Genomic DNA, 17,324 nt, shown 5'->3' on the forward strand with positions numbered 1-17,324 from the left:
CAAGCTGGGGTTCATGCTGAGGTTTGTCTGACTCTGTGAAGGTAATGCCAGACCCATGACAGCCAAGACTGTGCTTGGGGTCAATTTCCAATTTGCAGTGACCCAGCCACAAGGATTAGCAGAAGATGCCATGGAGTGGGGATAGGACCTGGGTGCAAATTCTGCCAGTGAGCCCCCTACAGGGATTTCCTGTAGGTTTTCTGCCTCAATTTTATGACCCATCCAATAGGAATAATGATCTCTGCATCTGCCCAACTCATAGGATTTTTTGGAGGTTCTTATGACATTCCTGATGCAAAATGACCATTAATTACACAGTCCTCCACAGGCATTCAGGATTTAATCCAACAAACATTTATTGAGCAACTGCTATGTGCTATGCACCACTCCGGGTGCTGTGATGGATACAGATGAATAAAACACAGTCCCTGCCCTTGGCGAGCTTACAATCTAAGAACACTCATAGGACAAGTGCACGATAACTATAATACAAGGCAGAATATGGTAAGTGCCATTAGAAAGGCACAAATAAAGTGCTACGGTGGTTCAGTGGAGGGAGAGATCCCAGTGGTTGGTAGATCAGGGAGGGCTTCATGGAAGATGTGGTTTCTGCATGGGCCTTAAAGGGAACAGAAGAGAGAGTCCCAGGAGATGAAAACAGCAAGACCAAAGGCACAGAGACAGGGAAACCAGGCACCCTTTCCAGAAATGACGATTCCAGATGGACCGGTACAGGATGTAAAGAAGGAACGGGGCCTTATTGGGTGATCTGTAATGTCAGGGTGGAGACTTGTACCTTATTTTGTGGGCCAGGGTGGGGGTGACTTTTGAAGGTTTGTGAATGCCTGGAGATAAATGCCTACGCAGGTGCAGGACAGATGGGGGCTGTGCAAACATGCCCAGAGGGGAAGCAGGAGGGAGGAGAGGGCTGCTAAAATTGTGCAAGCAAGGGAAGCAAGGGCAGTGCTGGTGGGGAGGGGTGACAAGGGAACCCATGGAGAAGAGTCGAAGATGATTTTAGGGTCTCAGACTTGGGGGGTGAGAGGCTCGCGGGGCCTCTAGCAAGAAGAGGGGGGATCGTGGAGTAAGGGGAGGCAGAGATGATAAACTTGGCTTCGGATATATGGAATCTATGGTGCCATGGGAGCAGGGGGGTAGGGGCACAATGGAAAGTGCCAAAGTAGGGAGTGTCCGTGCAGTGAGGCAAGGTGGAGGGAGGGAAATAATGGTCTGACCCACCTTGGGTCCTTTTTAAGATCAAGGGAAGGGTGGCAATAAATAAATCATAAATACTTAAATAAATAAATACATAAATAAATGATGAAGAGGCTCTGGGAAGGGAAGAGAAACACCAGGAGAACATGGCATCCTGGGCACAGAAGGGCAGGTGTCCAGCAGGTGTCGCTGTGGAGCCCAGCGAGGTGGGGAGCTGGGGGACGACAAAGGGTCTTTCCATGTGGCAACATGGAGGGCCCTGAATCGCAGGTCCCCAGAGCAAGGAGGCCAGACAGGTGTAGGGGACGGCAGTGCAAGCACCAGAGACCCCTTCCCGGGGCTGGTGGTGGAGGGAAGGTGAGGGAAGAGGCTGTAGGAGCCGGGATGGGTGGACGAGTGTGTCCTGGTGGAAGTGAGGACAGACGTGGCAGAGGAGTGGCTGGGGTGTGTGGCAATATGTCACTGGCCAGAGGAGGATGTCACTTCTTCAGAAATGGGAGGAAGGAGAGGAGTGGGGAGGAAAGGGATCAAGAGATCTGGAGGAGAGTTGGCATTTCAGATGGCTCCCTCTCTTCAGCCAAGGAGGTGGCCGATGGCAAATTGGTGGGCATTTGGGGGCTTGAGGAGCATGCAGGTCTCAGAGGCTCCAGGGTGAGTGATGGTGGGGCATTTGGAGACTGACTCATGGTCAATAGGAGGTGACTGAAAGGGTCTCCTGCTCCGAGGATGGCTGTGACCACTGCAGTCACAAGGCGGTGGAGGAGGGTAGCAGGGTGCAGGCTGGGACTCCTCGGGGCCACACAAGCTAGCTGGCCTGTGCAGTTAGCTACTCTCAGTGGGCAGAGGGGATGGGCTGCCTCCTGCCTGCACACCCAGGTGGAGGGGCACACCCAGGTGGGAAGCCCAGGCCCCTGGAGCTCCTGCCATCAGATGGGAAGCACTCGGCAGCGCAGGACCTGTGAGTAGGGGAATGGAGGGATGTGGACGGTCCTGGCTTCCCAGCTCTTCTCTGGAGAGAACCTGAGGGCACGTTCTCAGGACTCCTTCTACTTCAGCAGCCACTAGTGTCCGTCTAAGGAACCAAGACCAATATGGGACCGAAGGAAAGCCATCTCTTCCACGGAGCTCTTGCTTTGAAGTGCCCTGCAGGGCAGGCTGTTGGCTGGTACACGGAGCGTGGGGCCAACTCCAGGACCTGACATCCCGGCTCCCCTCAGGACTCACCACTGGAACATTCTGGAGTCCAAAGCCTTGGTTAATCCACTGAGGCCCAGGCAAGACTACCTGTTCCCCAGGGCATTGCCAGCTTCAGATATTAAATGTCTTCCAGGGCCTTTGAGATCCTCAAGATGAAAGGCTCTGGAGAAGCGTAAAATATGATGTTAATTATTTCCACTTCTTGCAAGGGAGTCCAAACCACTCAGTTCCCACAGAGGCTGTTAGGGCTGTTGCTTTTTTAAATATTCATTTTTATGATGCAAATCCCAAATCTCAGACTTTGAAGCATCAACTTGAAGCATCAGACTTGAAGCAAGGACAAGAAGGGAAGAAGCAGAGAGATGCAGGGTGGCGATCGCAGCTGTGGTTTGGAGCTGGAGCACCCACGTGTGGGGTGAATGGTTCTGAGTATCCTCCTAACGCCTCCGCTTGCTTCCCAGCAGCCATTAATTTAGAGCAAATGTCCTGTTCTGAGTCGCCGCTGATTAATTATGTCCGGTCTCGTGTGCTTAGGAGCAGATCTTGGTTAACTTTTCTTAACTCCCTTCACCTTCAAGATAATGGTTTTTTACTTATCTTTCAAATATGTTTTAAAACACTGTTATTTATCAGGCAGGGAAATACATCCAACAAATCAAGCCTGCCAAGGCTTGTCTATATGTGACCTCTGATTCCAGCCCCTAAGTGATTGGCATGGAGCCCAGATTTCCCTGGGGGAGATTATGCCCAGTGTTTGGATACTGCATTTGGCTTTGGGTTAAAAAAAAAAAAAAAAAGAAGAATCTTAACAATTAATCTTAATAGAGGGCAAAAAGGATTTTGTGAAATTCTAAAATTGTTGCCTCTGGAGGACGGTGGGTAGGTGGGGATGGGGGTGGACATTGGAACCTCTCCCTGCAGACTTGAGAAGCTTGGTGTTGGAGCTCCATGCCGGCTTGTGTGACCATCAGGATAGGAAGATGATGAGAAAGTGACATTGACACAGCAGTCTGGCTGCAGAAGCCCCGTGAGTGCACGATGCAGAAAGCAAACAGAGTGGTGTCAGAGAAATGGAGCTAGGTGCTTAACATATGTTCAGGTCTCACACTCTGGGGCTCTGTGAGGCACCCCGAAAGGCAATCATATATATTTTTAAAGGGGTGACATTTATCTTGACAGAGCCCTTTCAAGCCTCTGCTGTGGTTTCCCTAGTGGGAGAAGGGGACAGTACCATCCCTCATGTGACATTCTAATAGAGCAGGAAGTGGGCTAACCCAGAGGGTGAGATCTCAGGGTCCCTTCCTCCTTGGGGGGCACTAGTCTCTTTAAAGAACATCCATCAAACAACCACATTTTGGACACTCTTCTGCCCTGTTGTGGGGTGGAGTGCTGCCCCTGAGCAGGAAATCTCAATTTTCCAAAAACACCAGGGAAACATACCAGCTCTTTAGTATCATCTGTCTGCTCTGTCTAGGTCTTGGTGGTTCTTGCAAAGCCAGAATTTGGACTGTCCATGGATTCTTCGCTAGCCTTCTCTCCATAGCTGTGGAAGCCTGTCTGGGACAGCCGGGTCCACTGTGGATCATCCCTTGGACAGTTCACCTCTAAGTCTGCGGGGCCAGGCCCACAGCTCTGAAGTAGCCTCTGGTTCTTGGTATCCTTGTACTCTTTTGCCAGGCTGGACCCCTCAACCTCCTTCTCCTCTGTGAACAGCACCATTTCAGACTTGGGTCAGGTTGTCCCCTCTGGGTCTTGGCTCACCCAGAATCTGCGTATCTCAGCGGCTCGGGGCAGCTGCCAACAGGTGGCTCTCTATCCATCCATGAGCCCAAAGATCTCTCCAACCCAGGAGGCAGTTTGTCATCCAAAGTCATGGGACTGGCTTCTTTTCATGCCAAGTCCTTCTGCCCCTAAAGATGGACTGAGTCTCAATCCAGTTTGGGTGGGTTCTCCACACCTTCTTCCTGTGGCTTATCTGCCTAATGCTAGATGAACACCACACAGTTATAAATACTCAGGTCAATATATATATGCAGGTATAGATATATATATTCTGGTCACTGTTTTACACTTTAACAAAGAAAACCACTAGCCTGCTTGTTCTATAGTTTGTGCCACCCCGACTCCCATCTGCCTGTGGTGTAGCTGGCAGGAAATGTGAGCCACTGAGTCCCATGGGGTGCCCACCTTACGTAGCCCCGTCGCACTGGCCAACAGTCAGTTTCAAAGCCCCCTGCTCATGCAGGCTCTTGAGGGCCTTGAACTCCAAGGGCATGGTGTGGGGGCTGGCCTGGGAGGTGTAGCCATACTTGAGGCTGTCGTAATAGTGGTATTTGACCGGGTTCTGGTTCTGATCTAGTGGAAAGGGCCAGAAGCCGTAGAGGTAGATCTGGTTACAGAAGCGTGTGGCCAGGGTATACATCAAGAGACCAGTGGTGGGTCTTTTGATGTGAACTTTGTTGGTCAGCCAGTATCTGGAAAAATAAAAGAAGTGAGGAAAGAAACAAAAAAGAAACATGAGTTTGTGAATCCTCCTTTCCAGGAAGAGGACAACTTTAAACTGTCCAGCAGCCTGCTTCCTGCCACTCCAAGAATTGTGGCGATCAATCGAGCCACTGGTTACCTATTCCCTTCACAGGGATTGACTACCAACATTTATTAAGCAACAGAAATGTTCCCTGTGCTGTGTTCTTTCACATACATGACTTTTGTGGGAATATAATGAGCCTGTTAGTAGGTCCAGATGCAGAAATGAGGCTCAGACAAAAGTGGCTTGTCCAAGGTCACCTAGGTAGAAAGGGCAAGACCTTGACCTGAGCTCAGGCTTGTTGAAATCTAAAGCAGGGGCAGGCAAACTTTTCCTATAAAGAGCCAGCTGGTAGATATTTTTGGCTTTGCAGTCATGCTCCCGGCCTCTGCTGTTGGAGCACGAGAGAGCCACAGATGACACATGTGGGCGTGGCAACTTGCTGCTCGGGCCACAGAATGCAGACCCCTGATTAAAGGGTGGCTCATGCACGGTGCCCACCACCTTCCCTTTGTGGAGGGTCCTGTGGTATGTGCCTTTGCCTGTCACCATTCCTGACCCCAGCAGAGATTGACTTCCTTGTCTCTTGAGCATAATTGGATTTCCTTCCCATCCCTGCCTGCAGGACCCCCAATCTCTCAAGCAGGCTGCCCACCTCTGACCATGGGTGGCTTCCCTGAGAGCTGAGGGGACACCAGATGGTGCTCTGCTTGGCGAAGCCGGGTTCTACTGTGCTCTCTTCTCACGGCCTGCCATGGCATTGGCATACCTCCCTCTGAAATGGGAGTTCCCGCTTCCTACCTAGGAATCTGTTGGGGGTAACAAGATGAGCTACAGAGAAGTGGAGAGAGCATGGCACTGGGCTCAGGGGCCCAGTGCTGGGCAAGGCACGAGCTATCTCTGCACACAGAGGGCCTCAGTTTCCTTCAGCCAGCAGTGAGGAAGAACCCATCTCCATTCCACAGTCTAGGAAACAGAGGTCTGGGGGAGCTACCAACTTTTTAGACTTGAGTTTCAAGTGACAGTTCTGTCCACAGCTACCTGTATGCTGTAGCAGGTTACTTCTCCCTGCTGGACCTAATTTTTCGCATCTCTATTATGGTGGGCCATAGACCAGGGGATCTCCAAGTTTCAACACAATCTAGACGTTTCTCCAGAAGTGGGAAAACATCCATTCTGTTTGCCACCAGTTTGACTTTCCACTGTGGTTCTTCCGCTTGGATTTAGAACTCATTGGGATGTGTGGTTTACCCTCTTGATTCCTTGTAAGAAGCTTCTCCTTACCTTACCCTGAGTCCTCTTAAATGCAATGGGTATGCCTTGGTAGAAAGAATTCCTTACCACCAACTCCTTCCTGCTGCGCGCCCACACCCCAGACACTACCACGTTTTTCTGCCCTCAACCTCTGTGCGCCTCATCTCACGTGCTCCGCCTGCCATTGTGAGGAACATCCACTTCCCAGCGGCAGCGCAGCCTCTGATGACCCTCAGCACAGTGACAGGTGTGACTTTATAGTCAAACACACCAGTTAAATTCATGCTGGAAGTAAAAGTATGCCAGGCAGGACATTTACATATTGCTGAAAGTTGAAAATGTTTCACATTCTTCACAGCACTTTTAGGAAAAAAGTTGGGTGGGCAGGGGTAAGATTTTCGAGAAGTTCCAGTATGCCCTTCCTTTCACCAGTGGTTCTTTCTGCAGCCTCAAAAAGGAAACACCAAGACATTCCAGAAAGTTAACCTTAAATCCTTTTTTTTTGGGAGGAGGTATTAGCCTTTGAATCAGACAAGTTACAGATTCCTAGTAACCCATATAATTTTAGTAAATCATGTAATATGTGATATAGTGAAACATATCCCCCACCCCAATCCCCACACCATCCCGTGAGCATGATTCTCTAGGGCACCATGCTAGCCTCCAGGGCAGCACCTAGACACCCAGGCTTTTGTTGTAAGTCTTTCAGTTGAAGACCACTCTGGTTGCATCTCCTCCTGTTTCATCCTGTCTGGGCCAAGAAACTTCCCTGCAGCTGAATTTTTCAACCCGAAATCAGATGAAGAGGACAAAGATGGGGAGCAAGACAATGGCTCTGTTAATTACAAGCACAACTGGGAAGTAATAGGGAAAAGCCTGTATGGGCATCCTGCAGACCTTCATCATGTCTTCTTTCCTGAACTGCTGAGAGGCTTACTCCCAACTGACATGTGGAAGGCATGGTGCTGGCTTGGGGGTTGGGGGGCTTGATGCTGAGGTTGAGGCTTAAGAGATAAGGTGCCCTTCCTGAGACCACCTGTGCCCTATAGATTTAATGGGGTTGAGCTGAGCTTGGGAAGGTGCTGAGGGGTAAAGGCAGGGAGAATGGAAGGAGAAGAATCCTGGGAGAGTAGCAGCTGATCTTTGGTTCACCCACACATTGTTGCAAAGTGCTCATCTGCCCTGGCTTAACCACCTCCTATAACAGGGATCTCAACACCCTCCTGAGCTGGTCCATTGCATTTTCGGTTCTAACTCAGTGCTTCTTGACCTAGAGCTTTAAGAAGACTGATCCTGAGTGAAACCTCCAGGTGCAGGCTGGACACTGAGGTTTTTAAAAACCTCCCCCAGTAGTTCAAATGTTCAGCCAAGGACAAGAAGCCCTGCTCTCACTGGTGGGTAGTTCTGCTAAGAATAAGGTATATTTAGAGAAAATATGGGAAAAGAGTAAGCCTAAGGAATACTCATTGAGTTTTAAAGATGGTTGAGTCCTGGAGACTCGTCTAGCCCAATGGCCTGGTAGGGGATGTAACCGAGTGTGCTGGGAGCTGGAACATGTGCAGGAAAAACCAGTGCCTGGCCTCAGGGTTGCCAAGGCAACAGGGAGTAGTGGGGACTGTGGCATCTAAAGGGGTAGGCAGTTTTACTGTTGTCTAGTGTGGTGCTGCCAAATTTTCTGATTGTTTTCCAGAGTTACCAGAGATCTGGATTTCTATGCAATTTCTTCAAATTTTTGAATGCTGGCAACTATTGAAAAAAATTTAAAAACACCATGTGAGGCCCTGTTGGGTGAGTCAACAGGTTGTATTTGCAGGTGATCCATGGGCCTCCTAGATTGGATTTGTCCTGTTCTATCAGGTTCCAGAGGAAAACGTGGGAGTCCAGGGAGATGTGCCTGAGCAGTGGTGCTCCTCATGCAGCTGGTTAGACAGGGCTTAGATAAAATGCAGCCTCCCTACTTCTGATTCTTGGGCCTTTTCCACCCCATGGTGGTTCTGGAGGGTCAGGGTGGGCACAAGCTGGCTGTAGTAGCTGTTAGTACTCCTCAGGGACATGCAAGCCACTGCAGTGTCCCTGCATGAGAGCATAGGGCTGTTTGCTCCCTGAGCAAATTCAAACCCTAACATAGGTCACCAATGCCATATTAGGGATTTGTGGTTTGTTTATTTTCAGATTATAAGGCCTTAGTGTGAGGAGGCTTTTGGAAATGAATTTCTTTTCAGGACATCAGTGCTGTGCTCAGGGGTGGGGAGGGAAGAATTTGATCATTAGGAGGTCTGAGGTTACATGGACATGTGCTGTGCCCTCCCTGCAGATGTGACTTTCCTCCACATATCCCAGTGGTGAACTGTCTCTCCTCTGCCCCAAAACCAAGCACATGAATTACATCTTCCTGGAAATGTTCCTTCTGTTCCACCCTCTTCTTCCTGGTTCATGCTTAGGGAATCACTTCCACCTACTTTCATGAACTTTGCTTCTACTTCTACTGTTATGCTTATCAATCCAGCCTGATAATCCATTACTCGGTGAGTGGGCCTCCCACACAAAACTGTGCTACCATCTCCTTAAGAGCAGGGGCCATGCCTCACACTCCTGGTAGGGGGTTCAGAGGTACCTGGCTCAATGCATAGGGCAGCCAGAGCACTGTGGCAGGGACAGAAGTGGTCAGCAAACACTCCATGTGCCCTTCTACATCTCCCAGCGTCTCTTGCAATGGAACTGGGGTCATGTAACCAGTTCTGGCCAACAGGCTGTGACAGGAAGGGTGTCCCTTGGGGGGGCCAATGTGCCTTAAGGGCCCGCAGTCCTTCTTTCTCTTCTGCCATGAGGAACCTCAGAGTGTCTCATAATGGCCATGTCAGTCTAAGAAGGAAGGATCCTAGATCCCTGGATCACTGGCTGGAAGAGAGCTCATGTTGACCTGCATCACACTTTGCATAAACGAGAAATCAGCTTCTGTTGTGCTAAACCACGAGGCCCTGGGGTCATTACCGCAGCACAGCCTAGAAACATTATTATCCTGGCTTCCATTGTGCTCAGCAAATGTTTGACTTAGATGGAACTGAGAAATAGAAGTTGAAAAGGAGAAAGAGGGAAGCCAGGAAGGCACACAGCCTTGTACCTGTGGCCAGCAGGGACAGGGAGAGAGGTGCCCACCCTCTTCGATCTGCTGTCGGCTTTCCCCAGGAGAATCAATCACTGAGACAGGTGTTAACAGCAAAGGAGGCTCCAGAATGAATGGAGAGCTCAATGGCATGGAGGGACCCACTTATTTTCCATTCTGCCTCCACGGGTGAACAAGAACACTCTTGAGCAATGTCTGATGGGGATGCGGGGACGCCATTTAATGAGCAGCTTGTAATGGGAGCTGACTGAGTTATGTGGGAACAAATCATCCTTGATTTCCTTTCTATCCCCCCTCAGTCACTCTGGCCAATTTAGACACTGTGTGTGTGGCCGACTTGCAGACGATTTCCTTCCTCAGGATAACAGCTGGGTGTTAAAACACAAACTAATTAATTTTGCCTTCCCAAATGAGGTTAGCTGGGTGCATCCGGGACATTGTATTGACAATGCACCTTTAATATCCCAGTCTTGAGATTTTAATTAGAAGGCAAAGTAATCTCAAAGAAGGCAGTAATTATTTTCCAAATTGGTTACCCCAATTGCTAAGACGATTAAGTGCCGTATTTTATGTGCATAGACAGCTATAGATGAGGATCGCCAAAATCATCTCCAAAGCACATTTATCCTTCTTTCTGAATTTCTGAGCTCGGTATGTGGCAAGCACAGTGGCTGCCACTGTTGGAAAAAGGAACCAAAAGGCTTTCTGTAAGATGCTAAGAGCACTTTGTGGGAACTAGCTCATATTGTCCCTTAAAAGCAGGACTGCCTTACAGGTGGTTGCCATGGGACACTCGGTGACGCTTTGTGCAAGATGAGCAGCAAAGTCGGGGACAGGACCCTCAGAACCCTGGTCTCCCATTATCCACATCAGCAGCCTGGGCCCTGATCTAAGGACCCACAGCCCATTGCTGTCTTTTCTTTGGGAACACTGCTGAGGGCTCTGGTATCCTGAGGAACATCTCAGGACAAGGCTGCTCAGCTTTGTGAAAATGGAGAGCTGGGGCTTTTGTCTCAAAATCTGGGGCTGGAGTGCAGGGCCGACCAAGTCCCGTGGATGCTTGAGGCTGATTCCTGGTCCCCAGGCCTTCATGCTCACGCACGGCAGTGCTCTACACTCACATAAGCAAGGTTAACTTCAAGGATAACCACGCCACCAAAAACTCCCTAGTGACTCTCGGAGTCCCCAGGACAACATCCAGTCACCAAGCCCTTGTGGCCTGGGCCTGGGATCCCTCTCACCACCCAGCATGCATAGCCACACTGCTATAAGGATCTTCTTGTTTCCTATGAGGACATAGCAACTCCCAGTTCTCCTGGCTGGTAGCCCCTTTTTCTGGTCTCGGCTTCAATGGCACTTCCTGGACCTCCCCCAGTGGGTTTGTGCCCTGTGTGCTGTTCTTTTCTGATCACAGCACTTATCATGCCATGGTATAATTATTCATTTACTTGCCTTTCTCCTCCCTTACAATTTAAAATTCTGTGAGCAAGTGGACTGGCTTCCTGTTTCTATATAGCTCCAGATGCTAGCTAGGATAGCTCAAGCACAAAATGGGTGCATCACAAATCTCTATTTAATGAAGCCAGGAGTGAAAATGAGCAAGTGGGGGCTAGTGGCTCCCTGTGGGGGCACTGGAAGTGGAAGAGGCTGGCTTCCCACAGACCCTTCTAAGCTGCCACTAGGTCTGCCCATGTGAAAGGCAGGCTAACGTTGCCTTAGACCTTTGTTGCTGAAAGAAAGGAGGAAAACCATGACACCGATTACTTCAGAGCTTCCTTCTGCTATAGGGCAGGTCCCTGGAAGGGACATTTACATTGACTGGAAGAGTCAAGTGACTGTCACTCACCTACAGGGATCACCTCTGGCCCAGCAGTGATCCAGAAAGACCACCTCTTGAGGGCCAAAAACTTCTGGCTGGATTCTGGGATCTAAACTGATGCCGCTCCAAATAGGAAAAAAATTATAATTAACCTCATTCATAATTAAAGGAATCTAATTTCACACAACAATCAGATGGCATTTTCCGCTGGATTGGCAAAGATAACAAATGTTGGTAATTTACCTTGCTGGTGAGGTTATGGGAAAGCAGGCATTTTCAATAATCATAAGTAGGAGTGTAAATTGGTACCTGCCTCTAGGGAGGGCAATTTGGTAACCTCTATAAAAACTAACAAGGCTCACATGCGTCTCTTTTTAGCGATGGCCTGTCTAAAGAACAAGCCTACAGAGGTACGTAAGTGCAGATGTCGGTATAGATGATCACCGTAGCACTGATGATACTAGCAAAAGATTGGGAAAAACTGCAATGTCCACCATGGCTTGTGCCCCCATAAATTATGGTCCAGACACTGTGAAGGAGAACAGGGTGGTGTGTCTTGATGTGGAAGGATTTCCAGAATTTAGCAAGGTACAGTGCTTAAAACATGCTCCCTTATGTGTAAAAAGTGGATATTTCTGGAAGAATAAACACAGAAAACCAGTGTAACAGGCTGCCTCTGTGGAGGTGGACTCACTCACTTTCCACTTCAGATCCTTTTATATTGTTTGGATTTTTCTTTTTACTATGTGCATTGCTGTTTGAAAAAAAATAGTCTATGAAAAGTGACAAAATGCCATCTGTGCCTTAATACCACAGACTTCCCTCCTTTTCTCTATGTAGCACTGCCCTGAAATGTACTTCCATACTCCATGTCCCCTAGAGGAGACTGGAACCCAGCTACTGGACGGACCCTAGGGACATATTCTTGGGACCGTGATGGGCATGCTTGGGAGAGGGCACCTCCAACCTGTGCTGGTCTTGCCTCTCATTCTCTGCATCATGCTTGCTCTCTCACCCATCTAGCGCTTGGGTATCTGCTCCCTGCTGCCAGGCAGCAATGCCCACTCTGCTGATCTACTGCTCCAGCTCTGGCAGGGATGCCCGCTGGATCACTGCCATCCCAGGCCGACGTTCAGCACTTTTGGTGCCTAATTAAGCACCAATTCACAGGCTTCCTCCGCACCAGGCCCATGGTCTGGGCAGCTAAATGGGCCAGGCAGCGGACTGCTTTCCTGCCCGAGGGCCACCCTCTCTATGGGTCACAGCCTTCTCTATTGTCATAATTGAATCTGAGCCATTCACTACCATCTGCAGACCAGAGTTTTCCCCTTCCTGCAGCCATATTCAACTGCCTGGGTGTCCTTCCCCTGGGCTGTTCACCTCCCTTGCCAACAGCCAGCCAGGGCACTGTGCCACTCTTGCAGGCTGGCAGAGCTGGAAGCCCCCTGGAAGAGCTGTTCAGCCAGTAAGAGTCAAAGGACAGGCCTTCTCTGCACCACATTGTCCCCTCTCTGTGATACCCAGGCCCAATAACTGCCTCAGACCAGCAAGAATCAATAGGGTGGCCTCTATTCCAATCCAACTGATGTTCTTATAAGCGGGGGCGGGGTGGGGGTGGATTTGGAGATAAACAAGCAGACACAGAAAATGATGGAGATGCTCCTCCACAAAAGGAAGGCTTGGAACAGATTCTAACCTCAGAGCTCTCAGAAGGACTTCCAGCCTCCAGATTTGTGAGACAATAACTTACTGTTGTCAATTGAGGCCACCTGGCCTGTGATCCTACAGCAGCGCTGGAAGACTGATACACTAACTCTGTATGACGCGGATTTCCCAAGTCATGGCCCAGCAAGGGGCATTCATTGCTGTCTGAACAAGAGGCAACCAAGCTCATTTCAGATGACCCTTATTTGTGGGAATGCTTTTCCCAGGGTCCAGATGACACCTGACTCATTGTAGATCCCTTCTCAGCCCTAGTTCTACACCTGGAGCCTTGCAGGCCAAATCTGTGAGCCCCTCAAGGGCAAAAGCCCTGTTTCTTTGGTTTTTGTGTTCCCTCAACACAGGCCTGGGGCGTTCTAGCTTATAGCAAATAAGTATTTGCTAACTGAAGAAAGATTGCTCTCATGCTCTTCGGAGATTTCTCTCCCAAAACTTTCAACTTTTGAATTTCTCTGCCATTGTGGTCCCTCTCCAGCCTGGAACCCCAAATTTCTCCAAGTGGGACCCAACCAAGGTCATTGCTGACCTCAACTCTCAAACTGATATACATACATCGCTGTGATCTAAGATCATCTTATCCCTTTGAGCAACCAACCACACTCCTATTGCTGGTTGGCAATGTTCATTGCACCTATACAATTATTTAGAACCTAAGTACAGAATTTTGCATTTGTCTGTATTATATTTAACCCTTTTAAATTGGCTTCTTATTTCATCCCATCAAAGGTAGTTTGGATTCAACTCAAATATTAGGAATCCCCCCAAAGTCATGTCTTCTATGAACTGGCTAAGAAAACAATTGATGCCTTTGTTTAAGTCATTGGTAAAAATGAGGACAGCTGGTAGTATAGGAGGCTGGTGTTGTGTTCTGAGAGATCCGCATGAAGTCAACTTTTAATTAGTGTCTTTTGGGTGTCCATGGTCAACAGTGGTCAGTCTGTCAAGGACATGAGAAGAGGGATGGCAGTGGAAGAGAAGACCCAACTGAAACCCATACACATAGGTTTTAGTCCCTCTCCTCCTCATCTGAGTGAGCTGGAGCACTTCACTTAACATCCCTGAGCCTGTTTCCTTATGAGTAAAATGGGGATGAAAACAGTATCTATTTTACAAGTTTTCTCTGAGACTTAACATTTGTTCCCTTTTACCTGCTGAAATATCACTGTTCTCCATGCTGCTCAAGAAATACTTTATCAAAGTATCCGACCTAAACCAAGATATGAAATGACTACACTGACTCCAGATCTACCTGTCTCCTACCCTTCCCAGAAGAGCAGACCAGGACAGTGTGCTCTGCTGTTTGCCCCATGAGCACACCTGCTCTTGATGTTTGCTTCTTCATCTTCAGGTGTTCATAAGCCACTACACTGATAACCGTTTTGAGACTATGGCTTGGGGTTGATAACAAGCTCACTAGAGTCCATCTTTTCCCCACTTTTAGAAAATTGGGCAAGAATGGCCTGCTCCAGATTGTCCTTCTCCAATTTTGTATGATTTGGGGAAGATCAGGGCCAGCTGCTCTGTGGTCTAAGTGCATGATATCTCCTGGGATGTTAATAGGTCTTGGTTTTGTTGAGTGTAGAGGTTCTCAAACTTGTGCTGTGCATCAGAATCAACTGTAGGGTTTGCTAAAATGCAGATTTCTGGTCCCCAGACATATAGTTTCTGATTCAGTAAGTGTAGGGTGGGCCTGAGAATTTGCCTTTCTAACAAGTACCCAGGTGATGCTAATGTCGCTGGTCCAGGGACCATGTTGAGAACCACTGGTTTAGGACAATGAAGCAGGACTGTAAATAATGACATCAAAGGCTTCATTATGCTATTCAGATAAAAGATAGCTCTCCTTTGCTGAGAATACAGGTGTAGAAGACAAACCAAGGTCCAGTTCCTATCTGTCTTTTGTAGCTTTTACAGTGCCTGCCCTTAACTTTTTGGTTCTTCTTACTTGAAACTAAAATGCCCTGTTTTTCTTTTTCTTTTTAGGGGGGAGGGGTAGATAGAGAGGGATAGAGAGAAGACTCTTAGGCAAGCTCCATACCCAGCTCCAAGCCTGATTCAGGGCTTAATCTCACCACCCTGAGATCATGACCTAAGCTGAAATCACAAATCAGAGGCTCCACTGACTGAGCTACCCAGGTGCCCCCTTTCTGTTTTTCTTAATATTTTCATAAGCTCACACTCTGACTTTGGCCTTCCTGACATTATTCTTCTAGGGTCCCTGTCTTTATTTGCTGGTTATTGCCACAGGGGCAAATGGGTAGTGATCAGGAGCAAGGGAGGAGTCCTGAATCTGTCTCTTACCAGCCATGTGGCCTTGTACAAGTTACTTCCACCTGAGACTCAATTTGTCGTCTTTAAAATAGGATATTGGTACTAGTTCTCTCATTACATGTCATAATGCTTAGCATGGTATCTGGTACAGTAATGTTAGGGATTTTTTTCTTGTGCCCCTCATTTATTCTCCTACATGTCCTTCATCAATCTGAGTTCACTTGGGGACCCCCTGGCCAGTCACCAGATGCTCTCTCAGTATCAGGCACTGTGTAGGGGACAGGAATGCAGCACAAAGTGGCATTATCCTGGCCTTAAGGCACTTATTACTCAAATAACTAACAATAAGAAGTAGGCTAATAACCACAAATGTGTAGAAGGAGATTGTTTAACCAGGGGAACTAAAACCATGGTCATTTGGTTTCTTCACATGAAGCCTGGCTCTACCATGTGCCAGGTTTTAGTGTTAGATGGGCTTAATATGAACAGCATTGGGTTCTAAAGTGATTTGTATAAATGATCTCATTTGGTCTTTGTGACAAGCCTATTTGCTGTTACTAGAGCATCTCACAGTTTTTTTCCCCATGAATGGATGGACTGGGGACACTAAATCAGCCCTAGGAGCACAATGACTTGTATATGGACATGTCTGGACATTTCAAGCCACCCAGCTGCATTCAGAGTGTGTGGATGCACAGCTGCTATCTGAGGATGGCTGCTTTTCTTCTGAATGGCTTAGATGTGAAAGAGCAATCAAGCAAATGAGGGAGGCAAAGGCCAAGGTGAGGTCAAGGGGCAAACAAAACTGAGAACCTCAACGGGATTTTCCACAGGGCTCTATCAAGCCTCAGCTGCCAGCGGGTGTTTGGTGAGACTCTGAGGCATTCTGACCTTTCAGCTTGTTCTGTCTGTTGGAAAAGCTGTCCCAGACTCAGAAGAACTGCCATGTACACAGAGAGTCTTCATACACTGCTATCCAATGTGGTCTCCTAACTCCAATTCTCAGGTGTGACAGTACTCAGACCACTGAACTCCCTGAGGCCCCTAATCTAGAACTGGCTAGGTATGAATTTGCTGCATCTGATGCCCTGGCTAGAGTAAAGGGCTGTGCTTCAGTTCCTGGATGTGTTCCTCACTGGCTGGGTGTCCTCCTACAAATCACCCCACTTATCTGGGCGTCAGCTTTCTCTTTTGCAGAACAAAGACACTTGGATGCCTCAAAGGTGACTCCCACTTGCATTCTCGCCAGCAGACACAAGGTTCCAATTTCTTCACATCCTCACCAACACTTGTTACTTCCTCCCTTTTTTTTTTTCCTCCTCCCTTTTTTGATAGCAGCCATCCCAGTGGGTGGAAAGTGGTAACTCATTGTGGTTTTGATTTACACTTTCCAAATGATGAGTGATGTTGAGCATTTTTTCATGTGCTTATTGGCCATCTGTATATCTTCTCTGTAGAAAAGTCTATTCAAGTCATTTGCCCATTTAAAAATTGGGTTGTTTAATTTATTTGTGGTGTTGTTGAGATCTAGGAGTTCCACGTATACTCTGGATATTAATCCCTTATCAGATACATGATTTGCAAATATTTCCCCCTGTTCTACAGGTGGGTTTTTTCCACTCTTATAATATATTGACTTTTTGGTTCATGAAAGGTTGAATTTTGATGAAGTCCCTTTTATCTCTTTTTTCTTTTGTTTCCTGTGTTCTGGTGTGATACTTAAGAAGCCACTGCTAAACCTAATGTCATAAAAATTTTCTGCCACATTTTCCTCTAACAGTACATTTCTTCTGATTGAATTGTACACGTAAAAGTGGTTAAAATGGGCTACTACCAAATAACAAGTGTTGGCAAAGATGTGGAGATGGAATAACAAGTGTCAGTGAAAATGTAGAGAAACTAAAACCTTGTGCACTGCTGGTGGATTGTAAAATGGTGCAGCCACTATGGAAAGTGGGATGGAGATTCTTTAAAAAAATAAAAAATAGGACTACCATACGATGCAGCCATTGAAAGCAGAGTCTCAAAGAGATAATCTGCACACCCATGTTGACAATAGCACTCTTCACAATAGTCAACAAGGTGAAAGCCACCCAAATGTCTACTGATGGATGGATGGACAGACAAAATCTGGCGTATACATACAACAGAGTATTATTCAGTCCTCAAAAGAAAGGCCATTCTGACACATGCTA

The 17,324-nt window shown here is 47.9% G+C and overlaps 1 protein-coding gene across 1 annotated transcript in view; it reads right to left on the reverse strand.

Annotated features, from left to right (window-relative positions):
* Positions 1-366: 366 nt before the first annotated feature.
* Positions 367-17,324, reverse strand: part of ST8SIA2 (ST8 alpha-N-acetyl-neuraminide alpha-2,8-sialyltransferase 2) — a 65,773-nt gene continuing 48,815 nt past the window's right edge. The window contains exon 6 of the mRNA XM_025437686.3: positions 367-4,886. Within this exon, the coding sequence (XP_025293471.1) occupies positions 4,601-4,886 (286 nt within the window). The 3' untranslated portion in view covers positions 367-4,600. The remainder of the gene's footprint in view (positions 4,887-17,324) is intronic.

This window comes from Canis lupus, chromosome 3 (assembly GCF_003254725.2).
Source record: "Canis lupus dingo isolate Sandy chromosome 3, ASM325472v2, whole genome shotgun sequence".
Taxonomy (NCBI): Eukaryota; Metazoa; Chordata; class Mammalia; order Carnivora; family Canidae; genus Canis; species Canis lupus.